General features: G+C 48.1%; 1 protein-coding gene across 1 annotated transcript; it reads left to right on the top strand.

Moving 5' to 3' along the window:
• The first annotated feature begins 1,646 nt into the window (after positions 1 to 1,646).
• FOXD1 (forkhead box D1) lies at positions 1,647 to 4,036 on the top strand. Its single transcript, XM_059061781.2, has one exon. It carries the CDS (start codon positions 2,086 to 2,088, stop codon positions 3,484 to 3,486), a length of 1,401 nt encoding a protein of 466 aa, XP_058917764.1. The 5' UTR covers positions 1,647 to 2,085; the 3' UTR covers positions 3,487 to 4,036.
• Positions 4,037 to 15,569: the final 11,533 nt, after the last annotated feature.

Here is a 15,569-nt window from a genome sequence, read left to right as displayed (position 1 = left end):
CAACAAAGCAATGTAATGCCTGATTAATAGTGCTGATTAATGTTGGCTCGGGTTAATGCTGAGCCCATTACAATAATTAGATGGTTCAGCCATGTATCAAACGAGAGTCAATGAAAAATTATTTAGGACTTTGAGGCGTTCTCATACATCTTCCAAAGATCTATGATGGACTTTATGGGTCATTTGTAACTATCACTGATTGATAGCTGTCCCGAGCAACAAAAACTTGGCTTAAAAATAAGTCTTAGGTGGGGTAACAGTTTATTTTTGAGGCTCTGTAACTAAGGGGAGTAATGAAACGTTTGGAAACGTGAAAACTGCTTGATCCATGAAATGATATACACAAGGGTAGCTGATGATTGTTCCTACATAAAGCCATTGATTTTTGATCCTCAGTTATTGTCAAGTGATCATTTTAATTAGGAAGCTAAAATTTTGAGGCAAAGTCCCCACTTTGAAATAAGTGTTTTAGGAAATGCAAAAATCCAAAAGGTATGGCTATGTATGAATTCCACAAACTATTAGGGTTTTCCCACTAGCCAAAATAAAATCAGCTGGTGACAAAGATAGGTGTACTTAAAATACCATCGTATTTGAAATATTTCCACTACCTTGTCACCTGAAAAGGAAAATTGGGCTGAACAGAACTTGAATCTTCTTTTTAAAAATTATTTCGTTTCTTCTCACCAGTACCTACTGGAAATATTTAGTGGATTAAAAAATTTTTTTTTCTAAAGCTGGTGTGAAAGTCTTTATCATTGTAGTTTCTATTATTAAGCCTGGCTGAGTAGAGATATGTGTACACGTTTAGTAATTTAAGTATTTCGAGATTACTGTGGAGTGTTGATTAGAACGTTCCTCTTACTGATAACTATAGAATCCCTTACCCCATTATGAAAGAACTTTTAAAAGTCGTTCCTAGATGCATTTTCTGGTGTATTTGTGTTTTCACTAAAAATTTCTATTCCTTCTCTGCATTCAATGCTTACTTTCTTTACTTCCATGAAATTTGTCAGATCCTCTCATTAGAGCAGCTTAGTTTAGCTGTCAAGTTTCTAGGGCATTCAGTTGCAGATAAGTGACTAAAACGCTAGCTTAACAGCATTTTTATTAACAGATGGTGGAAAACAAACGTCTTTGGAGAAGAACCGAAAGGGACAAGTTAAAAGGTCAATAAACAATTATTATTGTGCTTAAACTGGGGGGTTTCTCATCAGATTCGGTGGGGAGCCGCTCGCCCTATCTGGTGGATATGGAACAACGCAGCAGACCTCAGGGCCGTTCCCCGGGGACCACCTCAGAAGACGGGGTGGTAATCTCCTGGCTGGACGGCTCCGATAGGCCATCGAGTGGTCAAACCGTCGCGTCCCGAGAGTGCTTCTGAGGTTTGGGTTGCGGGCTAATTGAAGAGGAGACTGGGAACTCTTAACTCGTGCATCGGCCCTTGGTCAGACCACCGCGGGCCTGCGCGTACTTCAGGTCTCGGCCCCTTTGGTAACGAATGGTGGGGTCCTGTCTCCTCCCCCCTCTTCTCAGTTGCTGCTCCCTCCTCTGGGTGAACTTTCTCTCCCGAGCGGGGCTGCTTTCCTAGGTTTCCTTTCCCTTGCCTCAGTAGCGCTCTGACGTGCACACCATGTGACAGGCCTCCTTCTGCTATAAGCAGAGGAAAGGTCCGCCCTCTCCTGGACTCAGCCCTCTCCTCGCCGATCTCTGTCCCTAGAATCTCAACCGTCCCGCAACCTCCCAGGCGCCCGACGCTCTGACTTGCTCGCCCAGGAGCCCCAGCAGCCCCTCCTCGACTGACCCGGCGAGGGCCGCTGGGAGGGAGAAAGATCAAGTCCTCCGCCCGGGCGGGGTGCGCGCGGAGCCAAACGAGCGCGGAGGTTTTGGGGCTACCGCGGCGGCGCAGGAGTTACAAAGTCGCAGCGCAACCCTCAGCCGCCGCTGCGCAGCCCGAGCAGCGGCGGCGCCCCCCATTGTGGCGCCCCCAGGCCAGGCCAGCCACCCGGGACCTGGGCTGGGGCGCGGCGGGAGCCCGGCGCCCGGCGCCCCTATGGGCCACCTCGCCTACGCCGCGCCACAGCTATGACCCTGAGCACGGAGATGTCCGATGCCTCCGGCCTCGCCGAGGAGACAGACATCGACGTGGTGGGGGAGGGCGAGGACGAAGACGACGAGGAAGAGGAGGACGACGACGAGGGCGGCGGTGGCGTGCCCCGGCTGCCTGTCCCCGCGCAGCGGCGGCGACGGCGGCGCTCGTACGCCGGGGAAGACGAACTAGAGGACCTGGAGGAGGAGGACGACGACGATGACATCCTGCTGGCCCCGCGGACAGGGGGCTCGCCGGCGCCCCCGGGCCCAGCCCCGGTGGCAGGGGCTGGCACCGGCTGCGGCGGCAGCGCGGGCGCGGGCGGCGGCGGGGCCGGCGGCGTGAGCGCGGGCGGCGGCAACAAGAACCCCCTGGTGAAGCCGCCCTACTCGTACATCGCGCTCATCACCATGGCCATCCTGCAGAGCCCCAAGAAACGGCTGACGCTGAGCGAGATCTGCGAGTTCATCAGCGGCCGCTTCCCCTACTACCGGGAGAAGTTCCCCGCCTGGCAGAACAGCATCCGCCACAACCTCTCGCTCAACGACTGCTTCGTCAAGATCCCCCGCGAGCCCGGCAACCCCGGCAAAGGCAACTACTGGACGCTCGACCCCGAGTCCGCCGACATGTTCGACAACGGCAGCTTCCTGCGCCGGAGGAAGCGCTTCAAGCGGCAGCCGCTGCTCCCGCCCAACGCCGCCGCCGCCGCCGAGTCGCTGCTGCTGCGCAGCGCCGGGGGCGCGGGGGGCGCGGGGGACCCAGCCGCCGCCGCCGCGCTCTTCCCGCCGGCGCCCCCGCCGCCCCCGCACGCCTACGGCTACGGCCCCTACGGCTGCGGCTACGGCCTGCAGCTGCCGCCCTACGCGCCGCCCTCGGCCCTCTTCGCCGCCGCCGCCGCCGCCGCCGCCGCCTTCCACCCGCACTCGCCCCCGCCGCCCCCGCCGCCCCACGGCGCGGCCGCAGAGCTGGCCCGGACCGCCTTCGGCTACCGGCCTCACCCGCTCGGCGCCACCCTGCCCGGCCCCCTGCAGGCCTCGGCGGCCAAGGCGGGCGGCCCGGGCGCCTCGGCGCTGGCGCGCTCGCCCTTCTCCATCGAGAGCATCATCGGGGGCAGCCTGGGCCCCGCCGCCGCCGCCGCCGCCGCCGCGCAGGCCGCCGTCGCCGTGCAGGCCTCGCCCTCCCCCTCTCCCGGGACACCGTCCGCGCCCGCGTCCGGCGGCGGCGGCTGCGCGGCTCAGGCGGCCGTGGGGCCAGCCGCCGCGCTCACCCGCTCCCTCGTGGCCGCCGCGGCGGCCGCCGCCTCCTCCGTCTCCTCGTCCGCCGCCCTGGGGACTCTGCACCAAGGGACTGCCCTGTCCAGTGTCGAGAACTTTACTGCTAGGATCTCAAATTGTTAATAACGCTATGTTAGCGCGCTTGAGAAAGAGAAGGTAGGAATCCCGGCTCCTTTTTTTCATCTGGGTGGTTTTGTGTTTTGTTCCCTCCTCCTGGCGCGGCCCTTCCCGACCTCGCTCCCCCATTCCACCGCTTTGGATTCTCAGATGAGACTGTGTCTGGCAACTGCTAGGGCGCGCTTTTCTGCTCTGCAGATTCCTCTTATTTATGCAAAGTCGCCCTATGCTGCAGCCCCCCAACCTAGGGCGGGGAGGAGGAGGGTGCTGGTGGGGATCCGCCCTGTCTAGGCACAAGGGGCTTCCTTGACTTTGGGAAATTTTAAAAACCTAAGCCTTTTTGAGGTCTAGAGAGTCTCAGGTCCAGGCGTTAAAAGAAAAAAAAAAAAAGGATCGATAATGTTCAAAAGAAGATTAAAACAAAAATAGTAAAAGTCCCGAAGAATGCCAGAGAAACAATAGTTTTTATCTGAGGTCACTTGTCTGATGTATTTTTTCATGAAAAGAAAAAAATGATTAACATGTTTACATAGGGGAAAAAGTCAGAATTATCATTTCTTATTTTAACCTGTGTGTTGTATCATAATAGACATGAGGACTTTTTATTTTGTACTTACTGCGTATTCTTTGCAAGGGGTATTGTAAATTTTGACTGGCAATTATTATTGTACTATTCTAATGTAAGATTTTTACACTTTTTTAGAAATAAATGCTTAATTTTCAAAGAAAATTCTCAAAAAGCATCGGCTTCAGTCATCCCCTTCTTAGTTTATTGTCTTTTCTGCTAAGAGTTTCCTTGTGAGATAAGTAGGAACCCATTATGAAATAGAAAAATAATATTTTCTAAGACAACTTAACAAAAGCATCATGCCGTGATTTTTCATTTATACTTTCTAAGTCAAAGTCATTGCAGGGGATCAGAAATTGTTTTTAAACGACTACAAATAAAAGTTACTTTGGTATACATTTCAAATCTTATTTGATTCCATTTTGAAGAGCATTGAGCCTACTCAAAATAAAAGCCACAGTTCTTTAAGATACTGATAACTTTACAGAACTTTAAAATTTATTTTCGAGTTTCTCACTCCATTTAACTGCCACTCTTTTTTAAGCACAATATTGTATATATATATATATATGTAAAAATCCTGCAACATAAGGTTATATTATAATGGAAGCAACACAAGCAAATAGGAAATTTTTGGATGAAAAATTTACTAGAAAAAATTTAATAGAGCTGATCATTAGTTAAATAGCTTTAAAGTCATGAATAAGAAACTATTTACATAGATAAAATGAATTATATTTGAAAGCTCTAGTATTTAAAACTATTTTCTTTGACAGAAAGGATTCCAGTAGTTGCATAAAGAAGTTTTTATCCTAAAAGGCAAACTTAACTTTGAAATTCTAGTTTAAATGCAAAACTTAGAGTATGTAAGGGAAACCTTTAATTTTTGGATAGTATACTCTTTAAAGAATAAAAATGAAAATGCATCAGGTGTTTATACTGAACTACCTATATTTATACAATTTGGGTGATTTAGGATATCTTTTTTCAGATTTTGTTTTCACTGACTACTTGTTGCAAGCAATTTATAGTTCTTTGAAAAAAATGTGAAACTAGTTTTGATTACGACCGATGTTGTGGGCTTCAGATAAAACCAAGGCATATGTAATATGTAATTTAAATGCTTAATATCAGTGAGTTGCAGAGGTTAAAACTGTTAATTTTTTTAAAAATCTATTAAAAAAATATCTGGACAGGTATATATCTGAAGAGCTGGAGATTTAACCTAGCAAATTAACAAAGACTTCATCATAGTCCAGTGTTTTGCAGTGACGTTCATTCTTGATGCCCTGTCCTTCCCTCCCTTTTTAGGGAGGAAAAAAACTGACTCTCACGGCCTCAAAATTAAGTTCTGTGTTTGTTTTTTTTCCTATGAGATATTAGGGAGAGGTTAAATAAGAGGTTAAAGTAAACACAATCACCCCCAAATTTACCACTAAATATATAGATATAAGTTGAAATTCGTTAGAACAAAATCTTATATGCAAAGTTACTCTTACTCTAGCCCACCTAAGGGAGAGGAGACATTGGAACCCAGAACGTCCGGATGCCACTGGTGCCCTGGGTGAACAGACGTTAGCAGGCCGAGCCCAAACCACACAAGCACTGCTGACGGGCCTTGCAGCCTTCTGTAACGCATAAATCTGAAATGTATATCTGAAAGTAATTAGGAAGAGAGAGCGAAAGAACAAAACCGTGTGTATTATTATTATTATTTGCATGATGCTTGGATGTCCTGAAACCTGGGAATCCCTGCTGATCCCTCTCTGTGTCCAGATTCCTGCATCTTTAAAAAAGTGCGGGGACTGGGCTTCCCTGGTGGCACAGTGGTTGAGAGTCCACCTGCCGATGCAGGGGACACAGGTTCGTGTCCCTGTCCGGGAAGATCCCACATGCCGCAGAGTGGCTGGGCCCGTGAGCCATGCCTGCTGAGCGTGCGTGTCCGGAGCCTGTGCTCCGCAACGGGAGAGGCCACAACAGTGAGAGGCCCAAGCACTGCAAAAAAAAAAAAAAAAGTGCGGGGACGGGCTTCACCCCCCCAGGTTGTCAGTGCTTTTAAGAGAATGGCAAGAAGGCCTCGGCAATCCAGCGTTGGCCTCGGTCCTGGACCCGGAGCTTCCCCTGCAAGCGCATCGTGAGCCCTGATTCCTGAGAAAAGGTAAAGCAGACCCGCCTGCCTCAGTTTCGAGTTTTGCGTCCTGCGAGTTCAGCTCCTCCACTCTCAGGGTTTGGGGTTCCACCATCTTCTTTGCTGGCTCCGTGGGCCTGGCCGACAGGCGGACGACATATGAGAAAGCGAAGGCCGTGGGGCAAGTGAGGGGTGGGCCGTGGGCCGCTAAGCGAGGGCCGCGGGGCAGGCGAAGAGTGAGCCGTGGGCCGTGGACCCGGTGAGCCAGGAGAGCGGGGCGCGCCCCGTCAGGCCGCCGGGCGAGCAGGTGCTGGAACAAAGACCGCCGGGCCGCCCGGCTACCGCGGCCTTTGATGGGCAAGGACGTCTCCTCCCGGGGCTCCTCATTCGCATGCAAATCCAGCTCCGGTCCCCTTTTCTTTGAAGGCAAACAGAAGGATGTTTGTGTGTTTGTAAGGACGAAGCCTGCTTCAACAAGCCTTCCTCAATAGGCTGGGTCTCGAAAAATAAACCAGTTGGACAAACATTGGCCACCAGCTCTCCTCCTCCCGACTACAAAGTGTGGATTTGCTACAACTCATTAACCCGACGCTTTTCTCCCCTTCTTGTTTCTTTGCTCATCAAACGCCCCCGTAGAGCCTGGAGACAAATGACCGAAGCGCAGTTGGGAGGGAATTGCAGTTAATAGGGAGAGGGATATATTGGGGCTAATGGTTCAGGCAGCTCCCGAAGAAGGACCACACAAAAAGGAGCCTCTCCATTCAGGGCTGTGTTGTGCTGTGGAGATTTAATCTGCAGCTAGATTTAGCCAAATGTTATCTATTGCGGGGGTAATGAAGCCCTTATGGATTGAATTGCTCCTTGTACCACACATGGTGTCATGACCTTAGATCATTTCTTGGTTGATTTCTTTCTTCTCTATTGGGTAATTATTTTATTTCTTTAAAATAAGCTAGCGTTTCTGCTCAACAACGTGTTTCCTCTCCATCCCCATCCCGTGAATTTATTTAAGAGGCACTTCCCTTCTTCTTAAAAAAGAAAAAGAAATTGAGGAGGCAAAGGAAAAAAATCGTGAGGACTTTCCCCATTTTTTACTCACTAAGGCATCTTGTTTGCACATCTCCGCTTCCTTGTCCCCTACTCAGTGGCCCATTCCTGCCTTAACTTTCTGCTGATGAATTGGAATTTGGGGTATATTTGTTATCAAACTTCTTACAGTGAATGTAGTAAGCATCTCTTTGGGGGGAAGGTTTCTGCCCTTCACAGTTTTGTTTGTTTGTTTTTAACCCACCATTTCTTCCTCTAGCCTGTCCTCTGAGAGAGCTGGGGGAGGTGATTATTTTGATGGAATACCAGCCTGTGCCATTTATTAAAGGCTGTCTGAGGCCAGTGGCTGTGCCTGTTTTGTTTTTCTCTCTCTGGCTCTGGTGGCTCTGATTTCCTTGCTTGACTGAGGACCAAGCTTGGAGCAGCTAACAGTGTTATTACAACTGCTATTGATGGGTAGGGATCTGATGTTACTACCCAGAGCTAGGAATTAAGAACTCTAATTTCAGTTTAGAAATTCTCTGCTGGCTACACATTTTGCTCACACCTGTCTGTATAACTGACTGAGAAAAGTCATTTAGGGGCAAATTAAAGGTCATATCAGCATCAAACTCAATCCAAATCAGAAATCTGCCCAGGAAGGACCCTGGTCTCTCTGGCCTTCTGCCAGGGAGGGTAGCCCTGGGACTAATTGGAATGCCAGGGGTCCCCCTTCCCTCTTTAGAACTCAACCAGATAGGCCTGGGGAGCAGAGGACAAGTGAAGTGGGCCCGGCATTGTCAGTATCCATTCTTGTCTCTACTGCTTTCCTGGTGTTGCAGCTGGGTCACACATATACACACGCAGGCATGTACGCTCGTTGCCCGTCAGCTGCCACTTGCCTCCCTTCTCCCCTATGATTTTGTAATTAGGCATATGCTTTTTGTTGGTAAATGTGTTTGATGTCATGGCCAGTGAAACGTGGAGTGTTTATAGGGCCACGAATGTAAATGTGTAAATATGTTTAGTGTAAAATCTGGCCCTTCGACTTTAGCAATAAATACCCTGCCAACTCGGATACAATTACATTTGACAGAAAGATGGAGAATCTGATCATGACCAGCTGCTCAGGGCTCTTTGGGGCTTATACTTTGCCAACTGAATTCACTTTTCAGATAATTTCTTTGCATGTCACATCTCTCTAATCACATCTTTCCCTTCATATGAACAGCCTGGGCTCCCTTCTTTTTATTGTTGACCCCTCTGGCATGCAGGAAACTTCCTGGTTCATTCCTCCTGCTTGCTTTACCAGGAAACTACTGTTCAGTAACAAGCAAAAAACACATAGAAAACAGCTGATTCTTATCATCGAGCCCCTGTTTAGAGTCCAGAGTCTCCAAGTGTGATAAGGTGGCTAGGAAGAGAAGTAAGGATAAAGACTGTAAGCTTCATATTTATAATTTTTCTTGTCTTTAGCATTATCATCCTAACTTTAAAAACTGTTTTGAGTTACTCTACCTTTTAAAAGTGAACATTTTAGGGAAGTATAATATACATACAGAAAAATGCACAAATCTCAACCACTTTTCACAAAGTGAGCACACCTGTGTAACCAGCTTCAGATCAAGAAGTAGATGTTACCAGTACCCAAGAACCCCTTTCCTGTCTATTCCAGTCACTACCCTCAGCACACATTAACTTTTCAAAAGGATTTTCACTAATACTTCTCCCAGCCACACTGTGAAGTAGTGAGGACAATAATTGTTACTGACCCCACTTTACAAATAAAGATATCAAGGCTCAAAAGATATGAAGTGACTTGCCCAAGGTCACAGCTACTGGCATGTCAGCATTTAAATCCCATTTTGTTGCCATTACATCACACCGCCACTGTGTTACCATCATTGTGATTGATTAAATGCCCATTGTGGTAGGGTGATTGCCTTAGAGGTCACTGTGTAGAAGAGTCATTTATTTCTTGTACACTTTTTTTGTGTTTTTGCTAGATTCTCCTCCTTGTCACTTCCACTCAGGGCTTCCCAGAGATACGCAGCCCCTGTTTTGGATGCATTTGGAATTGATAGCTAATTATTTCAGATATATCAGCTTCTTCCACCTAGTTCTACATGACACTCTCCTAATATCACTTTTTCTTTCTTGTTTTTTTTGCATCAGCAATCTTCTTTAAAACATCACACACACACACACACACACACACACACACACACACACGGCTTATCTTTTCACCTCTGTAATATTTGTCCGTTTCCTCGGCTTCTCTCACTGATTTTTTATGCTCAGAATCTGCCAAACTGGCAGAACTTTTTGCTAAGATGCTAAGTAGGTCTTTATAACCAGACTTAGGATCACATCCTTTTCATGTGGAAATGGGAAGAGTATGTAAGAGTCAGATAAACTGATTTAACATTTAATGAGAAAGCAAATTATTTTTCGGAGACTGTGCCCTCCCCCCACTCTCGAGGATTTTTACTTTGAACAGCTGCGTATGATGTGGCTTGAGTGCGTTCTTTTAGCCCCTACACGGTTAATGCACTGCACCGGAGCCTCCTGAGGGGCAGCGCCTCCTGGAGCTCCAAACTGCTGAGCCACAGATCTCCCTAAAATGCCTTGATGGTAGTGGGCGGGAATCCCAGACCACCTGCTGGAATCACATCTCTCCCTTGACGTGAACAGCCCATCCTTGCCAGTCGCCACCAGAAGCCTCACTGAAGCCCAGACTCCTTGGGCAGGCGCTGGAGCCACTACTTGTCCCTTATGAGGACATCCAGGCCGGAGTCAATGCGGGCATCGCACCTAATTATGAGCTGCAGACCGCAAAGGAAAGTGTGGGCGGTGATTTTTTTCAAGAGACAGTGCTTAATGTAAGGTAACACCGATTTTCTAGAGAAAGTGCTTTTAAAAAACTCTTCTAAATTCTAGGCTGTAAAAAACAACAAAACCCCACTTCAGGAAGAAACAGTCTATTAAAATCAGAAGCTTTATTTAGAGAACCTGGAAAATTCTAATTCTGAATTTGAAATTAGAAGAAGGTCTGGAAGGATATTTTTCTAATCTTAAAGTGAGAGTGACTCTATTTTTCAAGATAGGATGTTTCCCTGTACAAAGCATGCTACCATTAAGGAGAATCTATCTAGTCCGTTAGGCGGAATGCAACTCTATGTAATGCATCCATAGGTCCAGTAAGTCCCCCGAGCACCAAGAGAGGATCAGGCAGGCCTGGGTGGGAGAGGATGGATCTGAGGCCATGGGCCTTGCCTGGGTGTGTCTGTCCGAGAGGGAGACAGAAACAAACTACGAATTCTCTCTTAATTACAACTCTGATCAATAAAAGACTGGCAAAGAAAGGGGGACAGATAATTATAGCAGAAAGCAGAAGCTTCTTTGAACACTTGCTTAGGAATTCCCTTTAATATAACTAAAAGGCAGATATTTTCAGCAATAAAAAGATAGGATACATTTTCTGACAAGTCAATAATGAAGGATTATAATGAATGAAAAATAACTTCATTTTCTATTTCTATTTTTTATATTTTTACGCAGTTTCATATATATGAAAATGACTGTGACAAGATTATATTCTGTTAAATGTTTGACTGGGAAGAGGGGGGAAAAAAATCACAAACCAAGAAACAACAACAAAAACCCTCCAAAGCCTGCAACAGAAGAAATAAGATTCAGTTAAAAATAAAAATATTAGATCAGTTTTCACACTCATTTATACTTTTGGCAAATGTGGTGATGGGTTTTGAGAATCAATAAGCCAATTTATGTGAAAATACTTTGGAAAACATAAAACGTATACACATGTATGGAATGATGCTTCCTTTGTGGCTTCTTTCCCACATCCTTATTCTTCCAGGAAATAAAAATTTCTAAACGTTGGAATATACCCAAATCCTTAAATTAGTTAAGAGAAAATTTTGGCCTCCTGTAAGACTCATCTTTCTTCAACATTCCCACCCTATCTGTGAAATAAATTGTTATTTAACCCTTTCTAGAAATAATGAGAAGAAAAGAGGTGGCACTGTGTTTTCTCTTACCTCAGCCAGATGTGTATCTGGACAGATAACTTTCTCCTCCCTTCTAAAATAAACAAACCAGTGGTGTTTTTAATCCACTCTTCTAGTCTCTTGTTCTATTTCTTTTCTCTAGTTATTTATCTACTGATCATCTCTTTAACCTCTAAGCTTTGAAAAGTGGGATTAGTCTTCAGTATTTATTGAGCACCTGCTACATCGCAAATCCCTTTAGTCCCAATTTAAATGTAGGGAACAAATGAAAGAATTCCCACCACCACGCTGCCTCTGATAACGTAAACATATACTCACACAACCAGAGGAACAAGCCATTTCAGTAGGAAACAATGGGTGGAGGGAAGACTAGGAAGATAATTTTTTCATTTCCCCATTTAACAGAACCATTAAAAAAAAAATCCCGATCGTCTGTAAACTAAACTGAAGTTGCTTCTTGAAAATATCTTTCTAGTGTGGCAGTTTTCTCACACGGTGCTTAAAACAGCTCTAGGGGCGTACGTGGTACGGGGGTAACTCAGTGAGAAACTCCTCCACGCAGAGAACTAGGAATTTGAGTTTCCTCTCAAATTTTTAAGGCTTTCTAGCAAGAGTTCCCGTATCAGTCTTATCCCTAGCCACCAGTTCTCGGTGAAGAACTGAAAAGGCGGGGGAGGATGGTTTGTGATCAGGCCCATCAAAAAATGCTCAGACTACTGTGAACTGAGACTGTGACCTACAAGGAATGAGTTTATGTTCACATGAGCTTGTGAAAGAGTCAAATACAGAGGCACAGTGAAAAGCCCTAGGACACTTTTTTCCCATTCTTAAACATTTTATTACAAATCAAAGAAAAACTTTAAAATAAATTTTAAAAAAATTTTAAATAAAGAAAAATAAATATTTTTCTTATATTCTTTTATAATTTTAAAATATTTTCCACTTGTAAAAACTGTAGACACATTAATATGGAAACTCAGAGAAGTCAGGGTTTGGAAGAGTTTTTTGGTTACTCAAGCATTAATCTCACCTTTAAGTTATCGCCAAGGAACTTAGGACAGGTCACCAAGTTTAGATCTTGTTTTCTTCTTCAAAAGGAACCAGGGGTACAGAGGACAAAAATAGAATGCTGAGGTGCTGTGTTCTGTTATTCTATTTAAGGAATTTAATATTTCTTTGCCTTCCTCCTCTTTCCCCCCTCCCCCCCAATCCCCCCCCAATCCCCCCCAATCCCCCCCATCTGCATACTTAGCAGGACTCATGCAAACCATCCCCCACACGTCATTAGAATTATGTGGGACGGGATCCCTCATTTTAGGGAGTTGGTGGGTGCGAGTTGTTATTGTAACTCTATTCTGTAACTAAAGCTCTGGCATGTAATAAATCTCTCCCCAAAGACTTTTGGATCTTTGATTTGAAAAATCGGATTCCTTTTGTGGAAACAGTTGACAGGAACCTAAAAGGATTAGTTGCATTCCACATAGGATAATTTTTACTGGCAACATTTTGAGACGATTTGGTCCCTTTCAGACCTTAAACAATGTCCAGAAAAATGATCTAACGAGACTTGTATTGTTTTCCTTTGTATGTGAATCCGTTTGCCGCTTGTGCCAACGTCTCCATAGGCTTTTGACAGGGTTTTGCTCCCGAGCAGTGCACCGAATTAATTTTTGATCTCCCTGTCTACTTGGTTTGTTACCTCCTTCGGCCAGGGGCGCAGCAGTGTTTTCCCAACGTCAGCCCCTGAAATGAAGCGGGAGCGGGTGGTTTGTCTCTCGGTGGCGCCGCGTCTGGAAGGGGGCCCAGGGACCCGTGGCGGCTCGCCGAGGGCGGCGCGTCCGACGCGCAACGACCGGCCCCTCGATCGCCGACAGCCCGGGCACCCGGACTTGGCAGGGGACGGCGAGGCAGCGCGCACTTCCTAACCCTTCACCGTCTGGTACTCCTGGGGCCCTCTGTCCACCAGGATGCGAGGCTGAAAGCGAGAGGGCGAAAAGGGAGATAATTTCGTTTCTCCTTCCTCCCTAACCACCCCCCTCAGCCGAAAAGAAGCCCCAAACAAAAAACCAGGAGAGGCCTGCCGTCTCCCAGAAGACGGCCGCTGTGCTGCTGCGAGCGGGCCGCGGGCGACCGCGCTCCCCGCCTCCCCCGGCCCTCTCCACTGTTTATTTTGTTGTCAGCGGACTTATCAAGATGTTAGTTTGCTGGAGGTTCTGACCTGCCCGGGCGCTTTGGCTGCTCAGCCCGGGCTTTCCCCTCTGTTTTTACACCTGCACAAACTCCACCGCACTCCCCTGTCTGATTTATGGCTCAATTAAAGGTTCAGCGTTCTTGAAGCCACCCGCGCTGCTCCCCTCCCCGCCTCCCGCGGGCCGCGGCGAGCGCAGGAATGCGCGGGGCCGGCTCGATCCGCGCCGGACGACCGGGAGCGCGCTGCCGCAGGACGCGCTCGGGACCCGGAGGGGCGGCGGCGCGGGTGAGGGGCCTGCTCGCGGAGAGGGGCGAAGGAACCTCGCACGCACATTCCCAACAGGCGCACGCAATTAAGCCTCATCCCCAAACCATAGTTATTTCCTTCTTGAGGTTTCGGCTTTATTGGGACGAGGCGCAGCGCCGACAGCACGCAAGGCCCGGGGCTGGGAGGGCGACGGGAGAGGCCACGTGGCGCGGCGGGACGCGGAGGCCCCGCACTGTCCTTCCGGTCGCGACCCCCCTATTCTCCCTCCCCGGGGCCCGCCTGCCGCGCTGCCCAGGCCGCGCCTTTGGACGGTTTTCCGGGAGAGGCAGGGGCGGCCGCGGGGCGCGGAGGAGTGGAGAGGCGCCGGGCCGGGGCTGGAGGCCGTGCGCCGCTCTTCCGCGGCCCTTCCTTCCAGCCTCTCTCCGCGAAGGCTGCTCGTCCCGAGGCCCGGAGACTCTCCCTGGAGAAGCTGGAGCTGCCCGCTGCCGGCCCCGTCTGTTCAAGGGAAGCGCGGGGTCAGCGACCGCCCAGCCCGCGAATCCGGCGGGAGCCGAGACTCCGCGGCGCGGGCGGGTTGGCTCCTGCTCCAGCCTCCTCCTTTTCGGCCTTTTCTTTCTAGAGAGAATAAGCGGCAACCCCACCGAAGTTGGCAGCATTGAACATCTTCCTAACCCAACTTTGTCTTCTTTCCGTCTATCATTCCACCTTTCTAATTAGACTAATTAGGAGCGCTCTGCAGTGTCGCTAGGCCCAGGGACTGAAACGCTTAGAGGTCGTGAAAAGAGCCCTGAATGGCGACGCTGGGGGCCGGGCGGGGGTCTTTGCGACTCATTCAGCACAGAGTAACAGTGGCAACATTTATCCCTGGCCATTGAAAAGAGGCTCGATTAAAACGTTTGGGAACTAATGCCACCCTGCATCCCTTCTCTAATTAGAGGAGCCCGGGGCTATTTCGAGAACGCCGGAACCCCGCAGACACAAGTCCTGCGCGCTACTGCTTTCCGCCCTTTCAGCTCAGCCGATTTCCTTCCCGGAGACAAAAGTCCGCCACCTCCCCACCTGTTGCTGGCCCGCCTTTCCCGCGCATCCCTAGCCCCTTCACTCTTGCTAGGCTGAAGGCCCAGCCAACTGTGTTAGGACGCGCAGCGAAGCAGAGAAGTTGGGGGCAGCCTAGTGGAAAAGGCTTCTAGTTCCCTCTTACTGTCTCGGACGGAAAGCACACTTTAGCATTCGGCAGGCTCCAGATTTTTCTCTCAATGTGTTTCCTCGGTATTTCTCACACTGCCTATGTATAGCTTGGGCTTACTCCCTCCCCCACATTTTAAACATGAAATTTCCAAGTCAAGAATCTGGGAATGGGAGTCTCAGGTGCCCTCCCTATCGACTATACTATCTTAGCCGCACACTTTGCTGTAGGAGCTCTTCACTTGCATAAGTAATTTGTACTTTTTGTCACCAGCCTTTTCTTTTTAAGAAATGTGTGTTGAGCACCTACTATGTGCCTAGACAGATTCTTACTATACACTTCAGCCTTCTTCCTTCCTTCTTAACCCATCCCCAGATATGCCTTAGGAAGCTGAACTTGACTTGGCTCAATTTCTCAAGCTGTAGATTCTATCCCCGGGGTTTATATGTAGAGCTATGTAGATTTTATCTTTTTCATGGCTTCGTAGGAAGGTACCAAGACACAAGGTATTAGGGAAACAAGTGATAGAAATGAGAAATAGCAGACACATTTCAACTACAGATTTTGTGCATATGTGTGGGGTTATTTGTTCATTTTCTTGGTGAGAGGGTGATATCTGATATTTTTACAAAAATTTGAAACACATTTTGCCCTAGAATAAAGGGGATTCAGAAAGTTTGATTTCCTCTTTT

This window comes from Kogia breviceps, chromosome 4, assembly GCF_026419965.1.
Source record: "Kogia breviceps isolate mKogBre1 chromosome 4, mKogBre1 haplotype 1, whole genome shotgun sequence".
NCBI lineage: Eukaryota > Metazoa > Chordata > Mammalia > Artiodactyla > Physeteridae > Kogia > Kogia breviceps.
This window is presented reverse-complemented; position numbering and strand designations above follow the sequence as displayed.

What these genes read in the sequence shown, in the direction of transcription:
- FOXD1 (XM_059061781.2), top strand. Translation starts at nt 2,086, where the DNA reads ATGACCCTGAGCACGGAGATGTCCGATGCCTCCGGCCTCGCCGAGGAG.